The sequence below is a fragment of the Leptopilina boulardi genome, unplaced genomic scaffold, assembly GCF_019393585.1.
Source record: "Leptopilina boulardi isolate dan_hultmark-lab unplaced genomic scaffold, ZJU_Lbou_2.1 LbouV2_182, whole genome shotgun sequence".
Taxonomy (NCBI): Eukaryota; Metazoa; Arthropoda; class Insecta; order Hymenoptera; family Figitidae; genus Leptopilina; species Leptopilina boulardi.
In genome coordinates this window covers 90,809-115,858 of record NW_026137732.1, presented here as the reverse complement: position 1 = coordinate 115,858, position 25,050 = coordinate 90,809, and the positions used below count along the sequence as shown (strand labels likewise).

The following is a 25,050-nucleotide window of genomic DNA, read 5'->3' as shown; positions in this document are numbered from 1 at the left end:
TTTTATTTTGTTTACAAAACTACATACAATATGCAAAAAAATTTAAGTAAAATGTTTCTATTATTGCTGCTCTAAATATAAAATAATAATAATAATAATTATCAAAAAATAAATAATATGATTAAGTAATAAGTAAAGGAAAAAATTAATTAATTAATTATTTAATTCTCATAAAAAAAATATATATCATCTGGAATATGTGTATAATATATTGTTACATTTGCAAAGTTATCAGTTGCTAATTATTACATAATGATAATTAGTAACAATCAAATGTTTTAAACCTTGAAAGAATTTTATCAGGTAGAATTTTTTTTCCTAACGAATTCTCATTTTTCGAAGTAGCAGTTGACAGAATTTTTTTAAATTTAATTATTACTAAACAACTTCAGTCACTTAAAATTCTACTAAATTAAAAATTAGGTTCAATTAGAACTTTATTAAATAAAAAGTTATGTGAAAAGAAAATCTGCGAAAAAAAATTGTCAAATAAAAATTCGATACATAAAAATACTGTTTACTAAAGAATTGTTAAATGAAAAATTTTGTCAAATGCTAATTAGAAAAATAAAAATTCCGCTAAAAAAAACTATTTCTATACCTATTGAAATACTTTGAAGGACAAAAAAAATAACGAAAACAAAAAGTAATAAAAGGAAAATAAATTAAATTTAACAACAAAATTTGCAAATATATTAACTAAATTAATAAGATAAAAATGTTATTTATATTATTAAAAAGACACGATACAATCAGCATAAATTTTATAAGTATGCATTAGGTTGTAGCATCACACTGTTACTTTTGCAGTGTAATCACTCACTGATTACTGAATACTGATAATCAGTAACAGTCAGATGAAACGGTCCATAAATTGCTTTCTTTATAAAACTTTTGTTGTAAAAGAAGTTGTCAATTGAAATAAAAATGTTGACATGCAGTTTTATTTATATGCATATAATAACAAATTTTTAAAATATATAAACTTTTAAACAGAGCCTGTTTTGTAACAATATATTAAATATGTTGTATTTCAAATTAATTTTGAGTGCATTTAGAGAATGAGAGTTATTCTTTATCTACCTACACGGAGAGGAAAATCATACTATATTCACATGAGCCACTGTTGCTTTTTTCACATAACACTATTTCATGTAAAAATCGTTTATCACGCAAGATATTTTTTCATGAAATCTTGTGTTTATTGCATGAATAAACGTTGTGTGAAATTAGAAAGACATGTATACTAATTTTGATTGATCTGTAAACTATAAACGCTTAAGAAACATGATAAAATTGCCTTCCTTCTCTCTATATAAAATTTGCTTGAAATCCATGCGCTTTTCGGATGGATTTCATACAACAGAGATAGAAATGCTAGTGCGCATGCGTGACTCCCATTCACGTGTCTAGTCATATATATATATATATATAGTCACGTCACCGTAACTTTTACATTCATAATTATAAGAATTCTTTTAATCAATACTAAATTGTATGTATCTACGACAAACACCCGTTTTTTTTTTGCATGTAAATACTTTTCTCTTAAATGTTCAATTTCCGCCCTTTTGTTGCGCAACTAAACATCTTTCTTTTATATATAAAAGACCCCTCCGTTTTGTATCCTTCTACGTCTATATACTGTATTTCTAAAACATACAAATAGAAGCGAGAAATCTTTTATGACACTAGAACTCTACACTGACTGATTCTACATGAAAGGATTCTCCAATATTGAATAAAACGAAAATTTTTTGATCCACTTTTTGTCTCTCCACAAATCGACTCTACAGAGTAAACTTTCCAAAATTTATTTCAATTTTTTTTTACTCTCCACTGACTGATTCTACACGAAAGGATTCGCCAATCATAAATTAAAACTTACAGTTTCAGTTCCACTTTTTAACTCTTCATAAATCAACTCTTAACGAGTAAACTCTCCAAAACTTAATTCAATTTTTTTACTGTCCACTGACTGATTCTACACGAAAGGATTCTCCAATCTTGAATAAAAACTAAAATTTTTTGATCCATTTTTTATCTCTTCAAACATCGACTCTACACGAGTAAACTCTCCAAAATTTATTTCAATTTTTTTACTCTCCACTGACTGATTCTACACGAAAGGATTCTACAATCTTGAATAAAAACGAAAATTTTTTGATCCATTTTTTATCTCTTCAAACATCGATTCTAGACGAATAAACTCTCCAAAACCTATTTCAATTTTTTTTTATCTCCACTGACTGATTGTACACGAAAGGATTCTCCAATCTTGAATAAAAACTTTAAGTTTAAATTCCACTTTTATCTCTTCACAAATCGACTCTACATGAGTAAACTCTCCAAAATTTATTTCAATTTTTTTTACTCTCCATGGACTGATTTTACACGAAAGGATTCTCCAAACTTGAATAAAAATTTAAAGTTCTAGTTCCAACTTTTTATCTCTCCACAAATCGACTCTACACGAGTAAACTCTCCAAAACCCATTTCAATTTTTTTTACTCTCCACTGAAAGACTCTACATGAAAGGATTCTCCAATCATCAATAAAAACTTGAAGTTCTAGTTCCACTTTTTGTCTCTCCATAAATCGACTCTACACGAGTAAACTCTCCAAAATTTATTTCAATTTTTTTTACTCTCCGTTGACTGATTCTACACCAAAGGATTCACCAATCTTCAATAAAAACTAAACATTTTTTATTCATTTTTTATCTCTACAAATATCGACTTTACACGAGTAAACTCTCCAAAACCCATTTCAATTTTTTTTTACTCTCCACTGACTGATTCTGCATGAAAGGATTCTCCAATCATCAATAAAAACTTGAAGTTTTAGTTCCTCTTTTTATCACTCCATAAATCGACTCTACACGAGTAAACTCTCCAAAATTTAATTCATTTTTTTTACTCTTCACTGACTGATTCTACACGAAAGAATTCGCCAATTATAAATTAAAACTTACAGTTTCAGTTCCACTTTTTATCTCTTCATAAATCAACTCTTAACGAGTAAACTCTCCAAAACTTAATTCAATTTTTTTACTCTCCACTGACTGATTCTACACGAAAGGATTCTCCAATCTTGAATAAAAACTTACAGTTTCAGTTCCACTTTTTATCTCTTCATAAATCGACTCTACACGAGTAAACTCTCCAAAATTTAATTCAATTTTTTTATCTCCACTGACTGATTGTACACGAAAGGATCTCCAATCATAAATTAAAACTTACAGTTTCAGTTCCATTTTTTAACTCTTCATAAATCAACTCTTAACGAGTAAACTCTCCAAAACTTAATTCAATTTTTTTACTCTCCACTGACTGATTCTACACGAAAGGATTCTCCAATCTTGAATAGAAACGAAAATTTTTTGATCCTTTTTTTATCTCTTCAAACATCGATTCTAGACGAATAAACTCTCCAAAACCTATTTCAATTTTTTTTTATCTCCACTGACTGATTGTACACGAAAGGATTCTCTAATCTTGAATAAAAAATTTAAGTTTAAATTCCACTTTTATCTCTGCACAAATCGACTCTACATGAGTAAACTTTCCAAAATTTATTTCAATTTTTTTTACTCTCCGCTGACTGATTCTACACCAAAGGATTCTCCAAACTTGAATAAAAATTTAAAGTTCTAGTTCCAACTTTTTATCTCTCCACAAATCGACTCTACACGAGTAAACTCTCCAAAACCCATTTCAATTTTGTTTTACTCTCCACTGACTGACTCTACATGAAAAGATTCTCCAATCATCAATAAAAACTTGATAGTCTAGTTCCTCTTTTTATCACTCCATAAATCGACTCTACACGAGTAAACTCTACAAAACCCATTTCAATTTTTATTTACTCTCCACTGACTGATTCTACATGAAAGGATTCTCCAATCATAAATTAAAACTTACAGTTTCAGTTCCACTTTTTAACTCTTCATAAATCAACTCTTAACGAGTAAACTCTCCAAAACTTAATTGTGGAGAGATAAAAGTGGAATTTAAACTTAAAGTTTTTATTCAAGATTGGAGAATCCTTTCGTGTACAATCAGTCAGTGGAGATAAAAAAAAATTGAAATAGGTTTTGGAGAGTTTATTCGTCTAGAATCGATGTTTGAAGAGATAAAAAATGGATCAAAAAATTTTAGTTTTTATTCAAGATTGAAGAATCCTTTCGTGTAGAATCAGTCAGTGGAGAGTAAAAAAATTGAATTAAGTTTTGGAGAGTTTACTCGTTAAGAGTTGATTTATGAAGAGATAAAAAGTGGAACTGAAACTGTAAGTTTTAATTTATGATTGGCGAATCCTTTCGTGTAGAATCAGTCAGTGGAGAGTAAAAAAAATTGAAATAAATTTTGGAGAGTTTACTCGTGTAGAGTCGATTTGTGGAGAGACAAATGTGGATCAAAAAATTTTCGTTTTATTCAATATTGGAGAATCCTTTCATGTAGAATCAGAGTAGATAGGCTGTGGGCGTTCTGGATAGTAGGAATCTGTTACCGGCATTACCGGCATTTTTGTCGAATATTATGATTGCGCAATATTGCGTAATAGAAAAAAATGCTTGGTATTTCCTGTTTGCGTTTTAACTTATTAAAATTATTTTGAAAATATTGCTATTAGTTTTGTTATAAACAATATGATGACAAGTTTATAACTTCCTGCAGTCGATATCTGTTAATTGCATTTCAGAGTACTGTATGTCTTTGCTTTTTAGGGTATCAAATTTCCTTTTCAGCTTAGCGCGATTCGAAATTCTTCCTAAGCAATCAGTTTTATGGTTTTCTATCGTTGACAGATTTAATATATTTAGAGAACAGCGGCCCGAAAAGTGAAGGCGGCGTTCTTGCTATCGCTTACATCTAAACTACTTAGCTCTAATGAGCAAGTATGCTATGTTAGTCTTAACTAAACATATTAAAAATTTGTTTTGATTTTTTGATTTGAGAAAGAAAACGCATGGCCTTTCTCTTAATTTAATGAAAATATTATTTTGGACTAATATGTTTTAATTATAATATTGGTCATCGTATGATTACATTTTTAGATCGTGAGAAAAGAAGAATGTTTATTTAATGTATTTCCTGGAATTATTTTTTAATTATTTTATTTTTTAATTTATATAACCTTGAAATGTGGTATAAAAGCAAGCATACATTTGTTAATAATTATTAGTCTTCAATAAACAAATAGCTTGATAGGTTGTGCGTGTTTGTTAAATAAAGAATTCATTTTTTTAATTAAAAAAGACAGAAAATATGGATTCTATAGATATTCCAAAACTCATTGAAATTATGGAGAGTGCTTATATTATAGTGAAAAATATTAAGAGTAAAAAACGGTTATTATTGGAATCGGAAAAGTGGATAAAATTGGTAGTGCAAAATATAAATCTTTTGAATAAAATTTTGAAATCAAAAAAAGAATTGATTAATGTGAGTAAAGGAAAAAGAATTATAACAACTGTTGGAATTTTAAAAACTATTTGCGAAAAATTCAGAGAAATTCAAAAAACTGGTGGAGGTAATTTGGAAAAAAAAGAAAGAAGAATAAAATGGGAAAATTTAGAGTCAGCTTTTGAAAAAAGAGTTAGAACAGGAGTAGTTATTAATTTAAAACATAAAAATTTGTTCAACTTTTTAGAGGAGTCAAAATCTGTAATAAAATCCCGTTTAAAAAATGCTTTAAAAGAAAATAGTAGCTTAAAAGTGAATTTTGTGTTAATAGGAAATTTTACGACTATCGAAAACGGTGAAAATATACAAGAAAAAAAATCGTTTAATACAAAAAATGAAATTCTTTTTCCCTTCTCAGACTTAGATACAATTCTTAATGAAATAAATGAATATATTCTTAAAGAAGTTGAGGAATTTAATGAAAAAAAGTCAGGTTGGTCATTGAAGGAGATTTTAAATTTGATGGTTAATATAAATAGACATGCGCCAATTCAGGTTGGTTGTTCTGTAAATACAGAATTACCAAAATTTATAATTGATAAAAAGGCTGTTGTAAATGTAAAATGTACTAACGATTACTGTTTTCTTTGGTCAGTAATGGCAGCTTTGTTTCCAGTTAAAAATAATGCAAGTCTTATAAGTTCTTATCCTCATTTTAGGAATGTTTTAAAATATGAGGGAATAAATTTTCCTATTAGTTTAAAAGATGTTTCTAAATTTGAAAAAATGAATAGTTTAAAAATAAATAATTATGGTTTTGAAAAAGTTGGTAAAAATAAAGAAGACATTGTCCCTTTTTATTTAAGCGATAATTTTTCTAAAAAAGATACTATTCATTTACTAATTATAAAAAAGTGGACACTTTTTCTGTAATAAATAATCACACTAATAATAATTTTAATTATCACTTCGCGTGGATTCGTAATCTGTCACGATTGGTAAAATCACAATTCTCAAAACATCACGGTCGAACTTATTTATGTGACAGATGTTTATGTCATTTTAATTATGAAAATTCATTTCTGAAACATAAAACTGATTGTATGAATTTAAACGAGTGTAAAGTTATTTTACCGACAGAAGAGGAGAATATTTTAAAGTTTAAAAATTTTAGATTTAAAGAAAAGGTGTTATTTGTACTATATGCGGATACTGAAAGTCTTTTAGAAGCTTTTAATGATAACGAAATAATATCTGGTGTATATAGGAAACACATTCCGACAAGCGTTGCATTTTATTTAAAATGTAATTTTGATGATTCACTTTCGGTGTTTGAATCTTATAGAGGGCGGGATTGCATTTCTTGGTTCATGAAAAAATTAATAAGTATTGCTGATTTAGTTGAAACATATTTGAAAAAAATAGTGCCAATAGAAACTCTAACTTTTCAGCAAGAATTGGAATTTAAAACCGCAATAATTTGTCACATTTGTGAAAATTCGTTCGAAAATGATGATATTAAACATCGAGATCATTGTCATTTCACTGGAAAATATAGGGGTGCAGCTCATCAGGGTTGTAATATTAATTATAAAAATTCGCATTCGGTTCCCGTAGTTTTTCACAATTTGTCGGGATACGATGCACATTTTTTTATAAAAGAATTGTGTACTAGTTTTGAAGGAAATGTAAAACTTTTACCGATAAATAAAGAAAAATATATCTCTTTTACCAAATATGTCGAGGGTAAAAATGTATGTTTTAAATTTTTAGACTCGTTTAGGTTCATGCCTAGTAGTTTGGATAAATTAGCAAGTTTTTTAAATAATAACGAAAAAAAAATTACTGCAAAATATTGCAATAATATCGATGAGTTTAATTTATTGGTCAGAAAAGGAGTTTTCCCGTATGAATATATAGATAGTTGGCAAAAATTAGAGGAAAATAAGTTACCGTCAATAGAAGCTTTTTTTTCAAAATTGAATAATTCAAATATATCGAATGAAGAATATGCGCATGCTTGTCAAGTATGGAATACATTTAATTTGAATAACTTGGGGGAATATTCAGATTTATATTTAAAAACAGACGTTTTACTTTTAGCTGATGTTTTTGAGAATTTTCGAAAAACATGCTTATCTGCATATAATTTAGACCCCTTACACAATTTTACAGCACCAGGACTTGCATTCGTTGCTATGTTAAAATTCACAAAAATAGAATTAGAGTTATTAAGAGATATTGAAATGTTACTTTTCATAGAAAAGGGTATTCGCGGAGGAATTTCTCAATGCTCAAATAGGTATGCGAAAGCAAACAATCGATTTATGGGGCCAGAATTTAATTCAGAAATTGAAGAATCTTATATAATGTATTTTGATATAAATAATTTATATGGCGCAGCGATGAGTAATTTTTTACCCTATTCTAATTTTCAATGGGAAATTAATTTATCAGAGTTTGATGTGAATAAAATTGAAGATGATTCTATGTATGGATATATTTTGGAAGTAGATTTGGAATATCCAGAAGAATTTCATGATATGCATAAAGATTTGCCTTTATGCCCCGAACATTTTATACCCCCTGCTGCAGGGAGCAAATTATCTAAATTAATACCACATTTGTTTTCCAGAACAAAATATGTAATTCATTATAAAAATTTAAAATATTATTTGCAACTTGGAATGAAATTAACGAAAATTCATAGAATTTTAAAATTCAATCAATCTCAATGGTTAAAAAAATATATTGATTTGAATACAGAATTTCGAAAAAAGTCAACAAATATATTTGAAAAAAATTTTTACAAATTAATGAACAATTCTGTTTTTGGGAAGACAATGGAGAACATAAGAAAGCATAAGGATATTAGAATTATTACACATTGGGAAGGTAGATACGGGGCTAAAGCTCTTATTAGTAAACCAAATTTCAATAGTTGTTATATTTTTGATGAAAATTTGGTTATAATAGAGATGAATAAAGTTCAGATTAAATTTAATAAACCAATATATGTTGGATTTAGCATTCTTGATATATCAAAACTCTTTCTTTACGATTTTCATTATAATTATGTTAAAAAAACTTTCAGTGATCAATCTAAATTACTTTATACCGATACTGATAGTTTAATTTATCATATAAAAGTTCCAAACATATATGATTATATTAAACGCGATTCACATTTTTTCGATACATCCGATTATCCAGAAAATAATTGTTATGGTATAGAATTAAAAAATAGAAAAGTTCTAGGTTTAATGAAAGATGAATGCAATGGCAAGATTGTCACAGAGTTTATTGGATTAAGATCGAAATTGTATTCATATAAAATATTAAACGAAATTCGCGAGAAGAAAAAAGCCAAAGGTGTTAGATCTTCAACATTAAAGGAAATTACATTTGAGGACTATAAAAAAACACTTTTTTCATACGAAAACTTAGTAGAAAATCAATATTTAATTCGAAGTGTAAAACATCAAGTTTACACAGTACAACAAAGAAAAGAGGCTCTAAGTTGGTATGACGATAAAAGAGTTCTTTTACCAAAAAGTACAGACACCCTTCCTTGGGGGTACAAAAATAAGTTATATAAATAAGGCAAAAAAATTAAGAGAACAAAAACTTGGATATGTTTTAATATTTGTCCTCTCTTTTCTCTATTCATTTTGAGTTCTCTTTCTCTCTCAATCTTATTAAAAATTATGTTTTGTCTCACTCCATCCTTCGAGTGTGTGCGTTATCGTAATATTTCTTCTCCGTTCAATCTATGGCATTTGTCTCTGTCACTCAATTGTAAACTATGGGAGAGCATATAAAAAGAGGCCAGAGCCATAGGAGCTTTAATAAAAAAGTAACCACCAAAAATAGAAGAACCTTTCAAGTGACTTGTGAAGTGCACAGTGCAGTGATTTTTTTCTTTTTAGTGAAAAAAGTGAGTGTATCTAAAAAAATTTTTTACATTTGAAGCTTTTTTAATCAAAATTATAATTAATTTATTAGTTAAAATTAAACAAATTTTTTTATTGAAATTCAAAAAATTTTTTTATTGAAATTCAAAAAATTTTTTAATTAAATTTAATTTTTTTTAAATTTGCCTTCAATTTTAGTAATATTTAATAAAATTAAAAAAAAAAATTTTTTAAATATTTTATTGTGTTTTTTACTTGTTTTTGAAAAAAAATTCAATTTTTATTAAAATTTTTTTACTTTTAACATTTTTTTAATTAACTTCAATTTTTGAAAAAAATTTATACATATATTGAAATTTTTTAAATTTTACTTTGTTTATTGATAATTTTTTAAATAAATTTTGTTTTTCTTTAAAGAATTTTTAAAAGAAACGATGGAGAAAATGGATCATTATACAACCCTTGAAGTGATGATTCAGGGTCCAAAAAGATGGCTTTTGGAAAGCAATACGGAACAATTCAGAGAATTGTGCATCACAGGGTTGGCGTTAAGAGCAAGAGACATTTTTAATGGGGAGAGAGATTCTCATTCTCCAGTTTTTTTAAATTTCAATGGAGTACGGGCTAAAGTTCACGGTATGGTTAATGGATACTGGATACGACGCATTGACTTGGACTTTAATGAAATTTTGGTAAGTTATAATTTAAATACTTTTAAAATAATAATAATTTAAATTTTTTAAATTTCTTTTTATTAATTATTTAATTAGAATGCAAATATTGAACAAAAAAATTAATGTTATTATAATAATTTATTATACATATTTATACATGTTAAAAAGATTCATACGAAAGTGTTCCTTGGAATTCCAATCGGAATTCCAATCAGAATTCCATTAGAATTTTTAATCGAAATTTCATTTCTATTTATAATAGGAATTTCCAATAAGAATTTTTAATCGGAATTCCATAGGAATTTTTAATAAGAATTCTTTGGAATTCCACTGAAATTTTCAATCGGAATTCCATAGGAATTTCCAATAAGAATTCTTTGGAATTCCATTGTAAGTTTCAATCGGAATTCCATAAAAATTTCCAAAAAGAATACAATTGCAATTTTCAACCGGAATTCCATAGGAATTTCCAAAAAAGAATTCCTTTGAATTTCAATCAGAATTCCAGTCAGAATTTCATTTTGGAATTTCAGTCGGAATTTCAATCGGAATTCCAGTTAGAATTTCAATTGGAATTCCAGTCGGAATTTTAATCGGAATTCCATAGGAATTTTTAATAAGAATTCTTTGGAATTCCACTGAAATTTTAAATCGGAATTCCATAGAAATTTCCAATAAGAATTCTTTGAAATTCCATTGTAAGTTTCAATCGGAATTTCATAAAAATTTCCAAAAAGAATTCCTTGGAATTTCAATCAGAATTCCAGTCAGAATTTCATTTTGAATTCCAGTCGGAATTTCAATCGGAATTCTAGTCGGAATTTCAATCGGAATTCTAGTCAGAATTGCAATTGGAATTCCAGTCGAAATTTCAATCGGAATTCCATTGGAATGTCGAATAAGAATTCCGGTGGCAATTTCCAGGAGCACTTTCTACGTGGGTAATTATTTATTATAAAAGTTAATTTAAATTATTTTTTAATCGTATGTCATAATTTATTATGATTATTATTTAATTATACAATTAATAATAATATGGGACGTTCCACGTCAAACGGAACAGAGCTCTAGCCAAAAATTGGCTTGATAAAAAAAATCGTTTAAGGGCTGAAAAAACTTGTACACTCTTGTACTTTCGAAAGCAGATGGGCGATTTCAGAAATTCAATATGGCGGCGCCTCTAGATGTGATATAAGTCATCAATGTCACGATTCGACAAATACAAACATGAATAAAATTTCCAAAATTAATTAAATTGAATCAAAAAATACACTTTTAAGCATTTTTGGGGTCGCTGAATACGAATCTGAAGTCAGATTTTAAAAATTCAAAATGGCGGATCCAAAATGGTGGTCGATTTTTGTTAAAATAAATATTTTTTCTCAAAACTGGTTACTCGGGGGTTTTTGGGGTCGCTGAATATGAATCTGCAGTCAGATTTTAAAAATTCAAAATGGCGGATCCAAAATGGTGGTCGATTTTTGTTATAACTTAATTTTTTTAAAAAACTGGTTACTCGGGGGTTTTTGGGGTCGCTGAATACGAATCTGAAGTCTGATTTTAAAAATTCAAAATAGCGGATCCAAAATGGTGGTCGATTTTCGTTAAAATTCAATTTTATCTTCGAAACTTGTTATTTGGGTGTTTTCGGTGTGGATGAATTAATTATAAAATTAGATTTTTTTGATTAAATATGTTATTCGGGTGTTTTAAAGGTCGCTTATTTTTAAAACAAAGGAGCACTTGTATATTTTTTAGCCAAGTGTCTTTGAAACCTTTTATGAATGATAGCATTGTAACTAACAGTGTATATTTTTTAGAGCTTTATGATTTTACCTATGTAAAAGAAAGATTTAAATATCAAAAGTCCTTACAAACACTTTACTACTCATTAATTTTACATATTATTTTTTTATTTTTCATATGCGCTTAGTTTTTTATTATTATTATTTTATTTACAACATATTCGCATTCAGCGACCCCAAAAACCCCCGAGTAACCAGTTTTGAGAAAAAATATTTAGTTTTAACAAAAATCGACCACCATTTTGGATCCGCCATTTTGAATTTTTAAAATCTGACTGCAGATTCATATTCAGCGACCCCAAAAACCCCCGAGTAACCAGTTTTGAGAAAAAATTGAGTTATAACAAAAATCGACCACCATTTTGGATCCGCCATTTTGAATTTTTAAAATCTGACTTCAGATTCGTATTCAGCGACCCCAAAAATGCTTAAAAGTGTATTTTTTGATTCAATTTAATTAATTTTGGAAATTTTATTCATGTTTGTATTTGTCGAATCGTGACATTAATGACTTATATCACATCTAGAGGCGCCGCCATATTGAATTTCTGAAATCGCCCATCTGCTTTCGAAAGTACAAGAGTGTACAAGTTTTTTCAGACCTTAAACGATTTTTTTTATCAAGCCAATTTTTGGCTAGAGCTCTGTTCCGTTTGACGTGGAACGTCCCATATATATTTCTTTTTTTGCAGAATGAGGACAATTACACGGGCTTCCGTTTATTTTTTCAAATACCTAATGAATGGGTGAACAATTGCTTTGATCTTCAGAAATTGACTGATTTTCTGACATTGGCGGCAGGAGTAAGGCGATACGGACTTTTCAGTCCAAGTTCATCAATGGACGACGATGAGTATTTCTTGGAACACTTGAATATCGTTGTAGAAGTATTGGAAATTCAGGATTTCGTGTTCCTGTTAAAAAAACGTCCTGATATTGACAATTTATCGGGAGATGAATTTGATTTTGACATCATAGAAGGTCCGGTTTCAAATCCAGCAGAAACCGAAGAATTTACAATGAGTCAAATGGACATTGATTTCCATCCAACTCAAGGTGTCAAAATTGAAGAAATTGTTGTAATAGATGAGGAAAATGAGGAGGAGGAGAGGCAAAGGGAGGTAAACGAAGCCACAAGTCTCCTGGAATCAATCATTAAACAGGAACCACAAGAACCAGACGATGAGGAGCCTCATTATTAAGAAAAAATAAGTATTTTTTATTATTTGTAATTTTAAAAATATTTTAAAAAATTTATTTTTATATTTCAGAATTTTAACTTTTTTATCAATTTTTATTAATTTTTAGTAATAAAAAATTTAATTAGTATGTAATTTTTTAAAAAAAATAAAGAATTCGTATATTTAAAAAAAATAGTAAATGAAAAAATAAAACCTCATTTTTATAAAAAATGTGTTAAAATTTTGTTCACCTATATCCTATATCCTTTATTTTTAAAACATGTAAATATTTAAAAAAATTTATAATAAACAAAATTTTAATGTTATTTTTAAAAAAAAATAATTTTTAATACTAATTTTTTTGCATTATTAAAAAAGATTAATTTTTCTGTTAAAACTATAAATAAAAAAATAAAGCAGGGTAGATGCAGTAAATAAAACACTGAAATTAGAATATATGTATAATTTATTTAAAAAATATTGCTATACAGTAATTTATTTTTACATAACCAATTTTTTAAATTCATTACATTTTGAAGAGCGCAAGTAAAAGTTTTTTTATTAATCGAATGATGTGAACAGGTAACTACAAAAGCTTGATCTCTTAATTTTTTTATTGAAACACAGTTCAAATTATCCATATCGATAATAATAGTAACATTTTCATCAATAAATTCTTGTAACCATTTTTTTTTCTCGTAACCTTTTACATAAATTTTGCTCGCTTCTTTAAGCGTATTTTTTAATATTTCGTTTATATAAATATACGAAACATCACCGGCATTTCAAGAAATACCATGGAAATTCTTTTCTAACCACCGATTAACACTCTTGTATTTCTTCGAAATACAATTCCACGGACACGGAGGTTGAAAAATCATATGCACTGGATTGGAATCATTATTATTTATAGAAACTATAGCCAATTCTTTTAAAACAAATTCATTAATTGGCAATTTGAATCCTTGAACATCTAGTATGTACTCCATTTCGGAATCTACAAAATTATTATTCTAAAAGAGGAATAAATGTAGAGCGTAAAAGCTATGCATAAGAGTATTTTCTTTCACACAGCCGAGGCACTAGCTTTGAAGGGGGAAGGGGGGACCTTCCACTCTCACACGTGTCAATGAATTAGGCGAGTTTTTCTTTATGAGCCTCTTATAACTGACCTAGGCCAAATTCTTTACAAGGTCGAGTGGGCTGCAGTGACTGTCTCTCTCAAATACAATTTTATTCATATGCAATTTAATTATAACTAGTAATAATATATATTTATGAATTATTAATAATAATTATATATATAATAATAATAAATTATTACTAGTAATAATTTTTTAATAATTATAAATTATTACTAGTACTAATTATTATAAATAATTATAATTTAATACTAATAATAATTAATAATTATTGGTAAAAAATTGAATTATTATAAATAAATTTTTTTTAATTTACACAATTTTTCTCACAATTCCGCTAATTGGTTTATATTCAACAATTCTATCATGTAAAATTAAACAATAGGCAGAAGTATTTGCAGGGAAATTCTCTTTTGATTCAAATTCTAAGCGGATATCAACAAGTCCACTTTTCAGTGATTCATTTTGTTTTGAGCAATCTATTACAACTAAAGGAGCGTACTCTAAAAATTCTTTTTTTGTTAAGATTGGTTGTGATTCTTTACCATAATATGTAGCTTGAAAATTAGTGAACATTTCATACAAAGTAGAATATTGGTTTTTGTCAATGTCGAGATTCATATTACCATATGGATAACATTGAGAATTTAAAAATAACTTAACATCAGAGATATTAGAATGATCAAAATAACTTGAATTTAGTGTTGTATTATTTTTTCTACTTCTTTGAAACCCCAACACAACAAATCTAGGTTTTTCCAGTTGTGTTGAAGTTTTTACACTCCAAATATGCTTAGGAGTTACAGGTAATAGAGGAAACTCATACAATTCCCAAGTTCGAAAACTGATAGGAATAGATGGATCCTTTTCAATATATTTTAACAGTTTAAATTTTCGAGCATCTGATAATTTTATGTACGGTAACAACCATTCAACTTTTTCAATTACTATTTTGAATTCTTCAAGAGGTGCTGTTTGTATAACTGCATTTAAATCAGTTCTTGATCTGGTTAGAATAAGCTCATGTTTAGCATTAATAATAACTTTATGATAATCTTCAGCAAAGCCAAAAATCATATTTAGCGGTATACAAACATCAAAATAACCATTATTATTGGTTAATCTTGGAGTATCACCAAATTCTAACAAACCAACATTCTCAAGAAATTTATTTTGACTTGCATCAAAAGAAACATAGTTTTTCATTAAACTTGTAAGACCGACATTTTTATTTTTATCTATTTCTACACCATTCAGTTCATATTTCGCCTCATCAAATAAATGACAAATGCCATTAGAAACTAATTTTGTGCGCTCTACTGCGTTTCCATCATTTTTTATTAGTTTTCCGCTCACATGAATCGAACTTTTACTTGGAAGAAGACAATGATCTTGATTTTGAACAGTTATACGTATTTCATCACTATTATTATACGTTGATGATGTATATGGCTGCTGCGCATGCACTTCGTAATGAGCAATTGATTCATCAAAAATGATTGGTGAATCAATATTTAAAATTTCCCCTTCCATGGCAAATAATACGTCGGTACACAAATATACAAATACAATTGCAAAAGATCTTAAATCGTTTTATCCTTTTTTCTTTACGACTTTGAGACCGAGACTTTTGAGTAATTGTAGGCTTTGAGGTGTTAGCCTCTTCAGGATTCGTCGCTGACTGATTTGATTTTGGCATGGTGTATTATTTTTATAACCAAAACCAATTATTTTCTTTTTATTATCAAAAACGATGCCCATTATTGTAAAGATTTGATATGAAGTCTAATCGTAATGGTTTCTCCTCGAAAATTTATCAAATGTCCGTCTTGATCAACAATTCTTAGCTGAATAAGATCTATTGTCTTGACAGCGACTGGCAGGTAAATGACGTGATTTGGCACTTCTACTATTTTATATCCTGGTGGCACAACAGGAAAAAATTCATGGATTGTATGCACTTTTTTCCCATTGATATAAGACCCAGTAGTTATATTACACTCTACTCTTAGGGAATTAATTTTAATAATGGATACCGGTTGATCAGATTCATGGTATTCTTTAGCTTTTAATTTTCGTGCAGAAAATCCAAGCAAACTGCCTATGGAATCTTTAGGTTGAAAATTAATTTCTTTATCGCAATAAATTGTACATTTTAAAGTATTGTTATTAGGTTTAATACTGAAAGTAATTCCTTTATTTTTCAAAATAAAATGCAAAACCTGATCCAGGTCACTAATTTCATAACTTCCTGTAGGTATAATAATTTCTTCATTATCAACATGAAACTTATTTTTTCCAACATCTATATTAGGAATAGAATTAAAAGTTAAAAATTCAACAAGACCAAGAGAATAATTTTTAAAATGAGACAACTCAATGGGGGGGAAAAATTGAGATTCTAAGATGGAACTATTTCCTGATAATGTTAATATAAGTGAATCGTCCATGTTGAAATCTAAGTATTAACTGAATGGAATATTTAATTTATTTATCATTTATATGAATAGAATACATATTTGGAATATTTAACTGATTGCATAAAAATTTAAGACATAAATGACCACAGTTAAATGAATCATAATTTTGATATTTTTCATAATTATACAATATGCTACCAACACCGAAATATTTAATAAGATCTAAAGGTGGTCGAAGATTACCAAAACTATCAAAATAAATAATTTTATTATTATTTTTTTTATAAGCACACCAATGTGTACCAGGACCATTTTTATCATCTAAATTAATTATTGCAGATTCATTTTTATTAGATCCATGAATAGGTAGTTCATTCCGCATAAAAACTCCTCGAAAAAATGGAATTTTTAACCGTTTTGCAAATTTTATTAAATCTAAGTCTGTTAGGGCTCGGTGTGGTAGCTTCATTTTAAGTTTTTTGATTTCCATCCTTTTCCTGTTTTATAGGGTTTGAGATAAAGTCCTAGTCCAGTTTTGTATGGTTTCAAGTACAGTCCTTTTCCTAAGGCAATTGATTCCATTGTCTCATTGTGACGTTTACTTTCCTCAAGCTGACGTTTTGCGGAATTTGCACCCTTTATAGCTTTTGCGATTCCCGCTGCCCCTCCTGCCAATGCCCCTGTAGCACTTAAACCCGCAAACAAAGGTATAAGAAAAGGTAAAACACCTCCAACCTTAGAAGATATTGGTAAAATTCGAGGCTTATTTATATTACGCTTGCCACCAGCGTTTTTTACAGCTATACGTGCCCCTCTAAGAGCTGATTTGATGGTTGATTGTGCTGCTGAACCTATTTTCATAGACGATTTAGCAGCTGATATAATTTTCCTCAATGTAGATTTTTTCTTTCTGTTTTTCCGCTTTTTCATACTTTTTTTTCTTTTCAATCCCATTCCAAATTTTGATTTTACCTTCATTGCGTTAGTTATTGCGTAAGCAGAAAGTTTTTCACCAACACTAGCGTCTCTTGCAAATACACGTTGCCAAGCTTTCTCTTGAAGAACTTTATCTGCAGCGTTTCGCGCCCCAATATTTTCCCTATTTTTCGAGTAAGAAATATCGTGCTCTTTGCACGCTGCGTCAAGAGGATTGATTCCTGGATCACCTCTCGATACTCTTTTTGCTACCTTTGTCCCCGGACCACAATATTGGTAGCCAGGAATATGTAATTCAACAGGCAAATTGTTGATAATTCTATTTAAGATACCTCTGCCACGTTTGACATGCTTCTTACAACTGTTTGATTTTTTCTTTATAGGCATGTTTAAATATTCGCTTTGATATTTTGTAGAATAAAATGAAAAAGTATAAAAAACAATACAATATTTCATACATTCTTTATGAAGAGAACTTTTAAGACTAATGTGAAAATGTATAAAAGCAAGGTATTTATACAGTTTTCCGTCAGTTCATAGGCAACCACTGATAGCAACAACAACAGCAGCAGCAATAGCCAATTAACACAACCTGTTATGAAGCTAATAGTTAATAATTTGACGGACGGATAAAATGAAGACTCCTACAGTCGGTTCTAATGGGAATCTCCCGAAACCAAAGTCGAATGTTGACCTTGCACAAAGTATGAAAGAATTAACAATTGACATCACATTACAGACGTCACTTTAAAAAAATTGGACAACCGACGCCACTAAAAGCCTTACATGAACTGACACAAAAACTAATAAAAACCTGTTATTTATAATTTTTTAACTCAGTATATATCAAGATGGAGTTTAAAGAACAGTCTTCTAAACTACCTGTTTTTAATTTTGACACTCTTACCCAAAAGTGTGATAAAAAACAAGAAAAGCGTCATGGGGATTTATTACCAAATAGTGTGCGAGCGATATTTTGTGGACCGTCTAATTGTGGTAAAACAAATGCATTACTTGCACTGTTAATACAACCAAACGGTTTAAGATTTGAAAATATATATATCTACTCAAAATCATTATATCAACCAAAATATAAATTTTTGGAAAGTATCTTGCGACCTGTAGATGGCGTTGAATATTTTGCATTTAATGAGCATGCAGATGTTATAACACCAAACGATGCGCGACCTAATTCAATATTTATATTTGATGATGTAGCTTGTGAGAAACAAGATAATATTAAGGCCTTTTTTGCTATGGGAAGACATAAAGCTGTTGACTGTTTTTATTTATGCCAAACTTACGCACGAATTCCGAAACATTTAATTCGTGATAATGTTAATTTATTAGTATTATTTAGGCAAGATGAAATGAATCTTAAGCACATTTACGATGATCATATAAATACTGACATGACGTTTACGCAATTTAAAGAAATGTGTAGTTCTTGTTGGAAAAATAAACATGATTTCATAGTTATTGACAAAGATCGTGAATTTAATCAAGGTAGATACAGAAAATGCTTTGATTGTTTTATAAAATTAGAAGATTAATACCATGAAACGACAGTGTAATTTTAACAATTGAACTAACAACATGCCTTCTGTACAAGTAGAAAATTTAAGACAGCAAAAAAATATTCTTGGAGAAATTGCTAAAGCGAGTGAAGCGATTCGACGGAAACATAGATTACTAAAATTAGGCAGGGAACAAATTGAACAGTCTTTAAATGATACTTTTAAACCTATAGTAACACCTATTCAAAAGTTAGTAGACGATATTGAAATAGTGAAACATATTCATCCAACAAAAGTAGAAACAAAAGATGAATACAAACAAGAATTGAATGAAGAAAATTCTGATTTCATTGATGTAAACAATGATAACGATTTTTATGCAAATTTGCAAATTAAAAATGAAGATAATGATAATGACATTTCATTTAGAACAGCTGATAATAAAAATATTGAATATAACACGTCAAAAGATTTAAGTTCTCCAAAAAATTTTTTAAAAGAAAATATCATAAATGTGTACCTCAAATTATTAGATAACAAAAAAAAGGACTTAGACAATGTATATGGTGTTAGGAAATTAACTCAAGGAAAATTAATGATTGGTGATTCAATAATAAATTTTGAAGAAAATGATATTTTTATTAACAACTCAAAGTTATTCTGCCACTAAGGGTTTACTTGAACTTTTATTTAAAAAGGTACCTGAAGAAAATTTCATCAGCTTGAAAGATCGTGAAAATTATAAAGATATTGTTATTTCCACAAATGCTCATAAAAAATATTTCAAAACGGATGGCGCTATTCGTGACAGAAAGAGTTTAAAATACGTAAATTATATAGCCACTGTTACATCCCGGTACCAAAAAATTCTTAAAAGATGGATCATGAACAAATTAAATTATCTCTTTTAAATAAAGGTCATTACATACATATGAGTCATTCACGATGTTAATAGTGAAAGATAGATGTAATATAACACCTCTGAATACGGAAGACTCGCATAAAGCAGATGTGTTATATATATATATATATATATATATATAGTAAATTAAAGAATTCAATAAGATTATTGATCATTACTCGATATTAATATTATTTTTCACAATACCAATTGTCGATCACTATACATCCTAAATGACTGCAATCAACTAATTAATAATCAATAAACTAAAATTTTAATAAATTAATTAAGATATTATTATAATTCTATTAATAAATAATGTACGTGACTTTTGCGCTAAATGAAAATTGTACGTGATAATTGCGCTGTCTGCAAATTATACGTGACAATTCTACCCCAATGAACAAAGATCATGTAGTATATAAACCCCAGTTTTTCTATTGCAAAATGTCAGTTAATCGGACGAGCTTCTGCCCGAACAGTGTCTGAGAATCGGCCCTTCAGTTTTGTAATTGTTTAAACTTCGCGAGTTTAGTGAGTTTTACAAAAGTTTTGTACAAGAGAAACAAGTTTCTCTTTATTTTATACAATATAAATCTTTTGTTCGAGTTAAATAATTCTTAATTGTCGTATAAAATCTAAATTGTGTAAGTGTAACAATTTATGATTTCTATAACAACGCATCCAGAAATACATATTTGTAATCCTGATTGCCGCTTGTTACATTACTAAGTTTCAACGAATCAATTGTAAGTACTATTGTAATTATATATTGTTATTAATAAATTGCAAATCATAAAAAGGAATATTTTTCTTTAATCGCTTGACACAAAACCCTTAGTTCTGACAAAGTGACACGATCCTACATTGAAAATAAATATCAGGCTTTACCAACCTGATTAATCAGCAACTTATCTCCCTTTTATTATTATAAATAATAAATAAACTCTACCTTAGCTCGGGACGTGACAGCTGATTTGGTGGCAGCGGTGGGATTTTACTTTTGTTAATAATTAAAGTAGAGTATTCCATAAAATTTAACAATAAATTGTGTTTTTTTAATTGTTTAAAATAAAAAGAATCTAGAAAAAATTGATTTTACGCCGCACGGTGAATTTCAATTTTCATTCGTTTCTTACGCCGCCCGGCGAATTAATGAACTAGACGATATTATTTATAACAATTTATTTGCAAAATAATAAAGACTTTAGTTTTTCATCATAATTGAATTTTGAATATTAACGGTTCAATCTTACGCCGCACGGAGAATTTGGAGCCTTAATATCAATAAATAATTTCAATGTTTATTTTAATTGTTAGGAAATAAATACTATAATTGTTTTTTCATTAATCAATAAAGTTCTATCTGATTATTGTGACAGTTGTTGTTAAATTTAAACACTTAGAATTGACAGTTTCTGCTCGCGGTTTAGGAGTTTTTCGAGACCCAATTCTTTCCGATTGTGTATACAATCATATGGTGCAAGTTTAAAAGAAACACAATTAAAACAAAATAATAGTTATTGACATCCTTTCATGAATATATAATAAATTTTGATAAACTATTTCTTAAAAATTATAACAATTTTAATTATTTTACAAATACAATTAATAAGTAGAAACATACACTATTTCAACTATTGAATTTAGGCCTGATAGGAAATTTTCAATAATAGATTACACAGCCCCACAAAAAAAAAAAAGTGTCATGTACTTTTGACCGGAATACCCTAACCCTATGTATTTTGACGCGCTGAACACGAATCCGAAGTCCGTTTTGCTCCATCACGTCAGGATTTTTTTCTAACCTCAAAAAACATGTCGGATTTTGAGAAGTAGGCGATTTTTAAAAAAATTGATGTATTACCTTCAAACTTGGCATCTGGTGGTTTTTTGTGTCGCTGATTACGAATCTGAAGTTAGATTTTCAAAATCAAAAATGGCGGATCCAATATGGCGGACGAATTTTGAAAAAATTTTTAGATTTACTTCAAACTTGGTATCTAGGGGTTTTTTGGGTCGCTGATTACGAATCTGATGTCAGTTTTCAAAAATTGATAATGGCGTATCTAATGTGGCTGATAGGAGCCCATGTTGGATATGCCATTTTGAATTTTTGAAATCTGACATCAGATTCGTAATCAGAGACCCAAAAAACCCCCAGATACACTATTGCACATTAATTTTTGAAAAATTTCGTAAAATAATGTCCCCCTACCAAAAAAAAATTCAAGGGGTATTTCCCCCCCATAAATCAGCTTTTGGGGAAAATCAAAACATACGTGTCAAATTGTTTTCAAAAAACTACAAAACTGCCAAGTTTCTGAAAAATCGGCGTATGGCACTTCCCTAGTGTTACTTGTCAGCAACTTAGAAAACCTGTAGATACCAAATTTCATAATAATCTGACAATTTTTTAAAAATAATTCCTTAATATTGAATCAGACATATCGAATTTCGGAAATCTGACATCAGATTCGTAATCAGCGACCCAAAAAACCCCTAGATACCAAGTTTGAAGTAAATCTTAAAATTTTTTCAAAATTCGTCCGCCATATTGGATCTGCCATTTTTGATTTTGAAAATCTAACTTCAGATTCGTAATCAGCGACACAAAAAACCCCCAGATACCAAGTTTGAAGTTAATACATCAATTTTTAAAAAAATCGCCTACTTCTCAAAATCCGACATGTTTTTTGAGGTTAGAAAAAAATGCTGACGTGATGGAGCAAAACGGACTTCGGATTCGTGTTCAGCGCGTCAAAATACATAGGGTTAGGGTATTCCGGTCAAAAGTACATAACACTTTTTTTTTTGTGGGGCTGTGTTATCTTTGAGGCCGTCCGGCGAATTGATAATCTGAAAATTTAATTGTTTATTGCAAGGTTGTTTTACGCCGCCCGGCGAATTCTGACTTTGCAAGTTTGACATTTTACGCCGCACGGCGAACTTGTCTAAACATTTTTATTTTTATTGATCTTACGCCGCCCGGCGAATTTCAATAAAAATTTAGTATTTATTTCAAAATCATTATCATTCACCATTGATTTTACGCCGTCCGGCGAATTTCAATGTTAAAATTCATTAACTTTTAGGTGAAAATTAATTTTAGGCCTAAAACGGTAATTATTAGTTGCATAAATTTCACAAAAATTGCGAAACTAATACAAATTATTGTTTGATAACAAAAGAAACATCGTTCCGAAACACGTAAATTATATTACGCAAAAGTAAGAAATTAAACGATACTTTATATTTTGTTATTTTACATTTAATTTTTACCATAAGTTATTGAACACATATATTAGGTCCAAAAAAAAAATTAATCGTCAAAATTTTCTCTTTATTATTTTTATAATATTGTTCACTAAATTGATCTTATATATTACAGAAATTAAAAAATTTTTATTCAACAAGTATATTATTATTGTTTAACAAAATCAACTATAAATATTTCAATATTTTAAACAAATTTCTTTCATCAATGAAATCATAAGAAAATAAAATATTTTAGAGTTATTTTTTTACTGTAGTATATTTCACCTTTAAAAATTACTAATACACCTTAAGAAATATTCTCATAAAATTATTCATTATCAATTTTATCAATAACGAATGTTCGAGTCAATTTTCCAAAATTTTAATTTTAACACAGGGATAAATATTTAATTTAAATAAAGGCCCTCTGCGAAAGATATATTAGGGAATCATAATATAACAGAATGTCAATGAAACATAAAATCTATATTAATTAACATTAATTATAACTACTCATTGACACATTCGCGACTCGCTTGCAGTAGTACAAGCAGGGTCAAGTCAAACGTTCATGCTGCGACAACTTTTATATTAAATGATAATTGCATGCTTGAAATTTGAAATAATTCTTACACCAAGCACCATATGAGTTTATATTTTTGTTGTTACACCTCTCTATTTTAATCAAATCAATCTTTTAACAAAATTAAAAGAAGATTCAAAATCTATTCTTCTTTACCTATAAAATTCTTTGAAAGAAAAGAATTAATTCTCATTTTAGGGATTGACAAATCAGAAAACATTTCCCTTAGAGACGGAACTATTGTTACAGCAGATAGACATTTGTATAAATAACACTTTTAAAATTTCAACCTAAAAAATAAATAGAAACTACAGACATAATTAGAGTTTTGATATAATAAACGAAGTAAAAGATTAAAAAAAAAAAAAAAAGATTTATTAAACAAACAAATACAATGATCAATGATCCAGAAGAAAGTAGTATAAACAGAACTTTAAGTGATGCCATGGTAACCTCAATGGCTGAATGTTTCGCGTTACAACAAGGGGTTATGCATATTCCTTTTTATGATGGCGGAAATATACCTGTAAGAAATTTTATTCAAGATATAATTAATGGGGAATCTAGTATTCCTAAAAATTGTGAAAAACAATTTATTAAAGTAGTTTTATCAAAATTAAAAGGTGCTGCTCGAAACAGTACTCACGGAAAGAATTTTGAAACCATTGACTCCCTCATTAAACATTTAAAACAAAGATTCGCGCCTAGAAAATCTTATTCATGGTACTTGCATGAAATATCCACTATTCGTATGGGTCAAAATGAAGAAGTTAGCGAGTTTTGTGATAGGTTAACCCTTTTATTAGCAGGGGCAAGAGCTGCTTTAGAGGAAAAATATGAATTGGATAAAATAGAGAACATGGTTGAACCCTTAAACGATTGCGCGTTAGAAGCCTTTCTAAGAGGACTTCCGGATGTAATTTCAGGAATGATAGAGGCCCGGGATTTAAAGAAAATTGATGATGCATTTAAGGCAGCATTACAATACGAAGCAAATCATCACCATCAATTACCTAATTATGATGTTTACCAGTTTTCATAGTATCAGTGGCCGAGCGATTACAAAATAAGAAACACCGAATACTAATAAAAAATAGAACCCCTAGTTCTTTTCCTCCAGAAGAAAATTTAGAAAGTTACGAATCTAGATGAATAGAAATACAAAATTTTGCTGCTTAATATCTCAAAAAAAAAACTATGTTTTTTACAACATAAAATTCTTAGGGAAAATAGTCGAAAAACCAGACGTTAAAAAAAAATATAAAAGAAAAATAAATTTTATTCTTATCACAACGGCCCTTACGACATTAT

The 25,050-nt window shown here is 28.6% G+C and overlaps 1 protein-coding gene across 1 annotated transcript; it reads right to left on the bottom strand.

The window, feature by feature from the left end:
- Positions 1–14,436: 14,436 nt before the first annotated feature.
- LOC127277832 (uncharacterized) lies at positions 14,437–15,657 on the bottom strand. The gene has a single exon (XM_051299224.1). The coding sequence runs from the start codon at positions 15,655–15,657 to the stop codon at positions 14,437–14,439; it is 1,221 nt and encodes a 406-aa protein (XP_051155181.1).
- Positions 15,658–25,050: the final 9,393 nt, after the last annotated feature.

Excerpts from the sequence above, each read along its gene's own strand:
- LOC127277832 (XM_051299224.1), bottom strand. The coding sequence starts at position 15,657 with ATGGAAGGGGAAATTTTAAATATTGATTCACCAATCATTTTTGATGAA.